The 10,000-nt window shown below is 45.5% G+C and overlaps 1 protein-coding gene across 1 annotated transcript in view; it reads right to left on the bottom strand.

Annotated features, from left to right (window-relative positions):
• Positions 1-10,000, bottom strand: part of LOC311038684 (histone-lysine N-methyltransferase 2C-like) — a gene marked incomplete at its 5' end in the record, with an annotated part of 190,283 nt that overhangs the window by 115,904 nt on the left and 64,379 nt on the right. The window contains 8 exon segments of the mRNA XM_084048252.1: positions 960-1,091; positions 2,362-2,433; positions 3,079-3,274; positions 3,385-3,488; positions 5,476-5,580; positions 5,841-5,984; positions 7,941-8,020; positions 9,583-9,685. Coding sequence (XP_083904378.1) covers positions 960-1,091; positions 2,362-2,433; positions 3,079-3,274; positions 3,385-3,488; positions 5,476-5,580; positions 5,841-5,984; positions 7,941-8,020; positions 9,583-9,685 — 936 coding nt within the window.

The raw sequence follows: 10,000 nt of genomic DNA, 5'->3' as shown, positions 1-10,000 counted from the left end.
CTAGTGGCGCTATAAAAGGCTAGTGGCGCTATAAAAGGCTAGTGGCGTATAAAAGGCTAGTGGCGCTATACAAGGCTAGTGGCGCTATAAAAGGCTAGTGGCGCTATAAAAGGCTAGTGGCGTAAAAAAGGCTAGTGGCGCTATGAAAGGCTAGTGGCGCTATAAAAGGCTAGTGGCGCTATAAAAGGCTAGTGGCGCTATAAAAGGCTAGTGGCGCTATAAAAGGCTAGTGGCGCTATAAAAGGCTAGTGGCGCTATAAAAGGCAGATGTGAAAAACGCAGGGCAAAGGTTTTTCTCTTGGCCTCGAGGGCAGTGGTTCTCAAACTTCTTCATGTCAAGGACCCCCAAATTGACACTTATTAGCCCGCGGACCCCCATTTCAAAAGATATGCCTCAGGGACCCCCATAAGAGAAGATTTTTTACGGCTCTAGCAGTGATTCTCAACCATTTTAATTTCACAGGACCCCCAGTTTGACATGCATTAGAGGCTACGGACCCCCATTTAATGGCATTTCTATCACTTGGACCGCAATTTATATAGTAAAATCTATGTTAATGTAACTCAGAGAGTGTACAAATGGAACCAAATGGACCCGTTAGGGTCCATTTGGTTCCATTTGTACACTCTCAGAGTTACAGACCCATAAGGGTCCATTTAGTGCCTAATCATCATTTAGCTGGGGACCCCCTGGAACTCCCTCAAGGACCCCTGGGGGTCCCCGGACCCCACTTTGAGAACCAAGGCTCTAGGGAGTGCCCATAAAAAGGTTTTTACACAGATCGGTGCAGTAATATAGGTAAGAACACGAATCGGCCTGATATATAGCGCCACCATGAGGCTGATTTGAACACACACACACACACACAGACAAACACACACACAGACACACACACACACACACACACACACACACACACACACACACACACACACACACACACACACACACAGCGTACCATCGGTCACCATCTTGTCCAGCTCAGGACTCAAGATGGCGTCCAGAGGCTCTTCCTGTGCGGCTCTATGGCCACGCCCACCACTTCCTGTTGACTGGAAGGTCAACGAGGGGTCACCCATGACTAGACCCGCTAGAGAGAGAGAGAGAGAGACAGACAGACAGACAGACAGACAGACAGACAGACAGACAGACAGACAGACAGACAGACAGACAGACAGACAGACAGACAGAGAGACAGACACACAGAGAGACAGACAGAGAGACAGACAGACAGACACACAGAGAGACAGACAGACACACAGAGAGACAGACAGACACACAGAGAGACAGACAGACAGACAGACAGACAGACAGACAGACACACAGAGAGACAGACAGACAGACAGACAGACAGACAGACACACAGAGAGACAGACAGACAGACAGACAGACAGACAGACAGACAGACACACAGAGAGACAGACAGACAGACAGACAGACAGACAGACAGACAGACAGACAGACAGACACACAGAGAGACAGACAGACAGACAGACAGACAGACAGACAGACAGACAGACAGAGATATTAACATTCAGTCACTTCCCAGAGTGTGAGAGTTCCTGTCAATCATAAAATAACTATTATTATACAACAGGTAGTTCCGACCAAGCAATCTGATTGGTTGAATTAGCTATCTAGCCGTGCTTCAAACCAGCATCATATCACGGGCCGAATCACATTAATAAATCACTCCTAATCACATGAATAAATCACTCCTAATCACATTAATAAATCACTCCGCACTGCAGTCCAGTCCGCACCTGATTAGACCATATATGGCACAGCTGTGCTGTGAATTCACGTTGTCCCACGGTAGGAAAACAAACAAATTGTATCCTGACCCACCGCCGCCACCGGAGAACAAACAGCTACGCAAAATGGACTATGTTGTTACGAAGGTATCACAGCTCAGAGCGCGTTGCTACAGGGACTATTTTGTCTCAGTCAAATAAACTCTTCTCTTTACAGGGAAACATAATAGCGAAACATTTTTATTATGAATTGCCCCACAATATGAATACATTTGGATGTGTTTTGTTGGTAACTGTTGTATAATCGCAATATTACACTCGAGGGTGTGTTTTACCGTCATTATTGTCACTTCAGTGATGCGGTCAGGAACGAGGCGCAGCACTGAAGTGACAATAATGACGGTAAAACACACCCTCTCGTGTATTATTGCTTAATTACAATAATAAAATGAATCAATGTATGAATGAATGACAACTGGTGATAAAATGATAATAATGATAATAATGAATGATACATTGTATGGAGCATAGACATAACGTGTGTGTGTGTGTGTGTGTGTGTGTGTGTGTGTGTGTGTGTGTGTGTGTGTGTGTGTGTGTGTGTACCTGTGTGTCCAGACAGTATAGGGTGTGTATTCAGGACGGCAGAGAGATCCAACAAAGTGTCTTCATGCATGACTGGATGAACCAACACACACACACACACACACACACACACACACACACACACACACACACACACACACACACACACACACACACACACACACACACACACACAGTGTGTTGAGTAGTGACACATGGTCAGGTGATAAAACGATATTTATCAAATGGTTTGATTGATGTGAAGCAACCAGTGGTGGAAAAAGTACTCAAATTCTTTACTTAAGTAAAAGTACCAATACTGCAATATAAAAATACTCTGTTACAAGTAAAAGTCCGGAATTCTAAATTTACTTGAGTAAAAGTGCAGAACTATTGGCATCAAAATGTACTTAAAGTACCAAAAGTAAAAGTACTAAATATTTGAAAATAGCCTAGGTATAAAATAAGGCTAAAGTGGTTAATGTATGTTTTATAATGTAATAATTTACATCTGAAAAGTAACTAGTAACTAAAGTTTTCAAGTAAATGTAGTGGAGTAAAAGTACAATATTTGCCTCTGAGATGTAGTGGAGTAGAAGTAAAAGTACTGGAAATTGGAAATACTCAAGTAAAGTACAAATACCTCAAAATGTTACTTAAGTATAGTACTTAAGTAAATGTACTTAGTTACTTTCCACCACTGCCGTTGAATAGAAGAAGAAGAAAAGAGAAACTTACGGAGTGTTCCCTGCTTCCTGTTTGTTCCGGTCGCCATGGCGGCAGAGGGGGAGTGTCCTTGGAGGATGGGGGTGGGGGTGGGGCCTTTGGGCTCCGCCTTGGTCGTCCCCGATTGGTCCTGAGCGACGACCGACCCCGCCCTCTTCTCCTGCAGCTCCTTGCTGCGGTCCAATAGGTCCCGCCCGAAGAACGCCTCCTGTTTCCAAACAACCAATCACGTTACAGACTGTGTGTGTGTGTGTGTGTGTGTGTGTGTGTGTGTGTGTGTGTGTGTGTGTGTGCGCGTGTGCGTGTGTGTGTGTGTACCTGTAGGTAAGAGGGGAATTCTTCCTCCAATTTTGTTTTCTTCTTCTTGTATCTCTTCTTCACCTTCTCTGTCTGGTCTGTAGGGGGCGCTGTGTCCCCCCACCCTGTTAACAACAACACCACACAGGTTAGTATTACTATACTAGTGAGGTCATAACAGTACTAATGAGGTCATAACAGTACTAATGAGGTCATCACAGTACTAATGAGGCCATCACAGTACTAATGAGGTCATAACAGTACTAATGAGGTCATCACAGTACTAATTAGGTCATAACAGTACTAATGAGGTCATCACAGTACTAATGCGGCCATCACAGTACTAATGAGGTCATAACAGTACTAATGAGGTCATCACAGTACTAATGAGGTCATCACAGTACTAATTAGGTCATAACAGTACTAATGAGGTCATCACAGTACTGATGAGGTCATCACAGTACTAATGAGGTCATCAACAGTACTAATGAGGTCATCACAGTACTAATGAGGTCATCACAGTACTAATTAGGTCATAACAGTACTAATGAGGTCATCACAATACTGATGAGGTCATCACAGTACTAATGAGGTCATCAACAGTACTAATGAGGTCATAACAGTACTAATGAGGTCATCACAGTACTAACTAGAAAAAGTGCTCCTCGGAGCACAAGTCTCCGCCAGCAGACTTGTGTTGGGAATGTTCTAATTCTTATGTTCTAACTGTCCTATCCGTCCTGTCTGTATAAGTGTCCTATCCGTCCTGTCTATGTAAGTGTCCTATCCGTCCTGTCTGTATAAGTGTCCTATCCGTCCTGTCTGTATAAGTGTCCTATCCGTCCTGTCTGTGTAAGTGTCCTATGTAAGTGTCCTATCTGTCCTGTCTGTGTAAGTGTCCTATCCGTCCTGTCTGTATAAGTGTCCTATCCGTCCTGTCTGTGTAAGTGTCCTATCCGTCCTGTCTGTGTAAGTGTCCTATCCAATTGTTACAGTATCCGCCATTTCTCAGCCATTTCGTGATTATTCCTGTCTTACCTCACTTTGAAAGAGACCAAGACTCTTTCAAAGTGACACATGTATTTATAGGCCGTTATACGTCACTAGCCAATCAGATCACACTATTTCACCATATTGTCAAGTGTCACGTGAGGCTCGACCAATGTTTGCTTGGCTGACGGAAAGTGAACACAAACTCTCCTGGCGGAGACAACTAGAAAATGTGCTCCTCGGAGCACAAGTCTCCGCCAGCAAATATTGGAATTTATTCCAAGATTGGAAATTTGATGATAGTGTGTACGTCAGATGGCACATTGACTGCATTACTGTGGATTGCCTTGAATTAATCCTGTCTAAGCTATTTATATTACATATTGTGATGACACCAGTGTGTCTACATAATGTATTGCTCCGCCATTTCTCAGCCATTTGGTGATTACTCCTGTCTTACCTCACTTTGAAAGAGACTCTTTCAAAGTGACACATCTATTTTTAGGCCGCTATATACGTCACATGCGTCTCACTAGCCAATCAGAGCACACTCTTTCAACGTATTGTCACGTGTCACGTGAGGCTTGACCAATGTTAGCTTGGCCGAGGGAGGGGGGGGGCGGAAAGTGAAAACATAGTCTCCTGGCAGAGACAATGAGGTCATCAACAGTACTAATGAGGTCATCAACGTACTAATGAGGTCATCAACGTACTAATGAGGTCATCAACAGTACTAATGAGGTCATCAACAGTACTAATGAGCTCATCACAGTACTAATGAGGTCATTAACAGTACTAATGAGGTCATCACAGTACTAATGAGGTCATCAACAGTACTAATGAGGTCATCAACAGTACTAATGAGGTCATCACAGTACTAATGAGGTCATTAACAGTACTAATGAGGTCATAACAGTACTAATGAGGTCATCACAGTACTAATGAGGTCATCAACAGTACTAATGAGGTCATCACAGTACTAATGAGGTCATCAAAGTACTAATGAGGTCATAACAGTACTAATGAGGTCATCACAGTACTAATGAGGTCATCACAAATTTAAAGGAGGTTTAAAGGAGGTTTAAAGGAGCAGTGCCTTGCCTCGTGGAAAGGTAAACAAACCTTCATCCGCAACAGGAAGTGTCTCTGTCGAATCCGTCCGACATCGTTTGATTCTGCCTGGACCTGTCTTACCCCCTCTCTGTCTCACCATGAAGCCCCCGATACCTGTCTCACACACACACACACACACACACACACACACACACACACACACACACACACACACACACACACACACACACACACAGAGAACAGTAGGGTTGAAGGGGTGTGGCTAAAAGGGTGTGGTTTAATAAGTTACAGGGCCGTGGCTTAAGTAGTTTAAGGGGCGTGGTTAAAGGGTGTGTGGTTTAAGTAGTTAAAGGGGCGTGGTTTAAGTAGTCAAAGGGGTTGGGCTTAAGTAGTCGGAAGGGGCGTGGCCTCACCAGGGCGGTAGGGCTTCCTCTTCCTCTTCTTGTTGCCATCGGTAAGCTCCTCCTCCAGCCCCTTGGTGGTGACATCATCGTCGTGGGCGGGGCCTCTCTCTGGACTGGAGTCGGATTTCACCTCCTCCATCGGATCCAGTTCACCTGAGAGACACACTGTTACTACACACTGTGTGTGTGTGTGTGTGTGTGTGTGTGTGTGTGTGTGTGTGTGTGTGTGTGTGTGTGTGTGTGTGTGTGTGTGTGTGTGTGTTGGGCCATGACGTTAACACATTAACCGCCAAGAACGTAGTCCTACGGTCCGTTAACCCATTGAGACCTGAAGCCGATTCTACATGTCTCCTAAATATCAACATAATTCTGAAAAAACCTATGTTTCTATATCAGTGATGCTCAATCTATTTCATGTCAAGGACCCCCACAATGATATGTATTTGGCTGCGGACCCCCATCAAAATATGTTGTTCCAGGGACCCCCCAGAAGCAAAGATTTGAGTTAAAAAATGTTCGCTTTAAAAATATATACATTTCAAAGATTTGCACACATTTTCACGATTTTTCAAAAATAGCAGATCTACAAGCTCGTAGCGCGGCACTCGGTGCCGCGCTACGAGCTTGTAGATCTGCTATTTTTGAATAGCCCAAAGTGTAAAATAATGCTTTTTTATAGCTCAAATCTAAAAATGACACAGTTCCAGGTCTAATCTCAGAATGTACTCACCAGTGCCAAGGTTTTATTGTTGTTTTTTGTTTTTTTCACGTCGCCATAGGCCCCGTTAAAATCCTTAAGAATGCGCGATGCACTGTTTGTAAACAACGTGCACATGTCCCTGCGTCTACCAGTGCAGACCACGTGTCAAACGGAGCCGCCATGTTTGAGTTCTGACCGTTTATGTTAACACTAGAGTTTCGGGGGGCTACGCCCCCCTCAACCCCAGCCGCGCACGGGGCCCAGCGTGGGTGCGTGTATATTGGGGTACCCAAATCGCCGGAGTAAAAGTGTCCGAAAGGAAAAAAAAAAAAAAAAAAAAAATGTTAATAGTGATTGTTACTTTGGTGGTCCGCGGACCCCCTGGTGGTCCGCCGACCCCTGTGAGTGTTGGGACCCCCGGGGACCCCCCTGGAACATGGCGGACCCCTGCGGCAGTTTTTTTTTTTTTCATGCACGGTTTGCTTGTTTCTGTCGCTTGTTTTTTAAAACCTGGCAGCAAACTTGGCAACCCGACTGACATCACTGACCTATCCTTGGTATTTGTACTTCCGGGTTGCATAATGATGACATCACTGTCGAGTCCTGTGGTGTCATGAACCTAGGCAGCTTTGTTTACCAGATTACCGTGGGCAGCGTGCTGTGCTGTGGCTGTTTGTTTTTGTGTTTGGGATGAACATGGCACGTGAAGGACGGACATATTGTGATCGAGACATGAGTGAAGTGAAAGTAACGGCCTGGGTGGAACAAAGGAGGTACGTAAGAAGGGGGGGGGGGTTGAAGCAAAGGAGCTGTGTGTGTGCTGTTGTGGAGGACATGGGCAGAGTGCAATGGCGGCCGCTCGTGTTGTTTCGGCGAAAGCCGTCGCCGTGCGGTGTCGGTGGTGTGCACGGTAAACGGTACGAAGCTGCCTCCCCTTCCGTTTTGTCCGACATTTGGTGAGTAGAATTAATTATGTTGCGCGGTGGAAAAGGTGTAGTGAGCAATGAGATGTCCCCTACGCGACGCGTAAATTCAGCGCGGCCGCCGTGGCGAGTCAGTTGGCGACATGTGGTCTGGCGGTGCGTTGTTTATTCGATAACAGAGCTGTGGGGTGTCGCACCGAGGGTGCGGAAGTCGCTCGCCATTTATATAGTTAGATGGGAAATGCCAGGAGGAAAAACTACAAGGGCTAAACAAGGGGTTTTTAGTGTGCGCCTTAGAATGGAGGCCGACGGGAAACAAAAAACGGGATCGCACTTCCGGTCGACTTCCGGTGGTGTTACACTGAAAATGGTCCCCCTAGAAAATTGGAAAAAAAAAAAAAAAAATCGAAAAAAGGAAAAAGCACCCGGACCGTAGCACTACGGTCTCGGCGGTGGATGTGTTAGTGTGTGTGTGTGTGTGTGTACCTGTAGGTGTGTCTATAGCGGTCTGGAGCACAGAGACAGTGTTCTGGTTGATGATGCGTAACTTCAACTTGGGTTTGGACCTGTGAGAGACACACACACACACACACACACACACACACACACACACACACACACACACACACACACACACACACACACACACACACACACACACACACACACACACACACACACACACACACACACACACACACACACACACACACACACACACACACACACACACACACGCACACACACGCACACGCGGTTTGAAATGCTATAATCACTTAAAGGAGCACCTCACCCATTTTCTTTACCGTATCTTCATATAATTGGTCCTCACTAACGCTCATTATAATATCATATGTATGCTAGGGTTCAGTATATAGATGCTAGGGTTCAGTATATAGATGCTAGGGTTCAGTATATAGATGCTAGGGTTCAGTATATAGATGCTAGGGTTCATTAATTAGATGCTAAGGTAAAATAGATAGAATAGATAGACAGATAGGTAGATAAATAGCCGATCTACAAGCTCGCGACGCGTTTTGAGCTTGTAGATCTGCTATTTTTGCTATTTTAGCCTTTGAATAGGCGGGAAAGCGCCTTTGAATAGGCGGGAAAACGCCTTTGAATAGGCGGGAATAGGCGGGAAAACGCCTTTGAATAGGCGGGAAAACGAATAGGCGGGAAAACGCCTTTGAATAGGCGGGAAAACGCCTTTGAATAGGCGGGAAAACGCCTTTGAATAGGCGGGAAAAGGCGGGAAAACGCCTTTGAATAGGCGGGAATAGGCGGGAAAACGCCTTTGAATAGGCGGGAAAGCGCCTTTGAATAGGCGGGAAAGCGCCTTTGAATAGGCGGGAATAGGCGGGAAAACGCCTTTGAATAGGCGGGAAAACGAATAGGCGGGAAAACGCCTTTGAATAGGCGGGAAAACGCCTTTGAATAGGCGGGAAAACGCCTTTGAATAGGCGGGAAAGCGCCTTTGAATAGGCGGGAAAGCGCCTTTGAATAGGCGGGAAAACGCCTTTGAATAGGCGGGAATAGGCGGGAAAACGCCTTTGAATAGGCGGGAAAACGAATAGGCGGGAAAACGCCTTTGAATAGGCGGGAAAACGCCTTTGAATAGGCGGGAAAAGGCGGGAAAACGCCTTTGAATAGGCGGGAATAGGCGGGAAAAAGCCTTTGAATAGGCGGGAAAGCGCCTTTGAATAGGCGGGAAAGCGCCTTTGAATAGGCGGGAATAGGCGGGAAAACGCCTTTGAATAGGCGGGAAAACGAATAGGCGGGAAAACGCCTTTGAATAGGCGGGAAAACGCCTTTGAATAGGCGGGAAAACGCCTTTGAATAGGCGGGAAAGCGCCTTTGAATAGGCGGGAAAGCGCCTTTGAATAGGCGGGAAAACGCCTTTGAATAGGCGGGAATAGGCGGGAAAACGCCTTTGAATAGGCGGGAAAACGAATAGGCGGGAAAACGCCTTTGAATAGGCGGGAAAACGCCTTTGAATAGGCAGGAAAACGCCTTTGAATAGGCGGGAATAGGCAGTAGTTGGTTTAAAAAATATCACTTACCCTACCTTTAACTAGATGCTGGGGGGTTCATGGGGTTAACATTGTACTGTAGTTGTCATGGTTACCTGCGGTATCGTCGTGGCGATGTGAGAGGCTCGACCAGAGACTGAAGTTGACACAGGCCTGATTCTGTCAGACAGACTCCATCCTGAGTGTATGTCTTTATATCTGTAAAATATATGTGATTAAACATAAGATTAAACCATAACATTATTCTATTTCTGTGGCTTAGTGTGCAGATCCTATATTGCGTATTGCAGAATTTGTAGGGGTGTCGAAAATTATCGATGTGAATCGATAATCAATTTTAACATTAACGATGCGACTACATCGATGCGCATCGTATCGAATCGTTTTGTATTTAATATTTAATCGTCTCTGAATCGAATGGAAGCCCATGTATCGGATACGCATCGTATCGCCTTGGAGTGGACAGATGCACACCCCTAATCATTGGTGGAAAGTGACTAAGTACATTTACTT

This window comes from Gymnoscopelus microlampas, assembly GCF_963454915.1.
Source record: "Gymnoscopelus microlampas genome assembly, chromosome: 22".
NCBI lineage: Eukaryota > Metazoa > Chordata > Actinopteri > Myctophiformes > Myctophidae > Gymnoscopelus > Gymnoscopelus microlampas.
The sequence above is the reverse complement of the archived record's forward strand: the minus strand, read 5'-3'. Positions and strand labels throughout refer to the sequence as shown.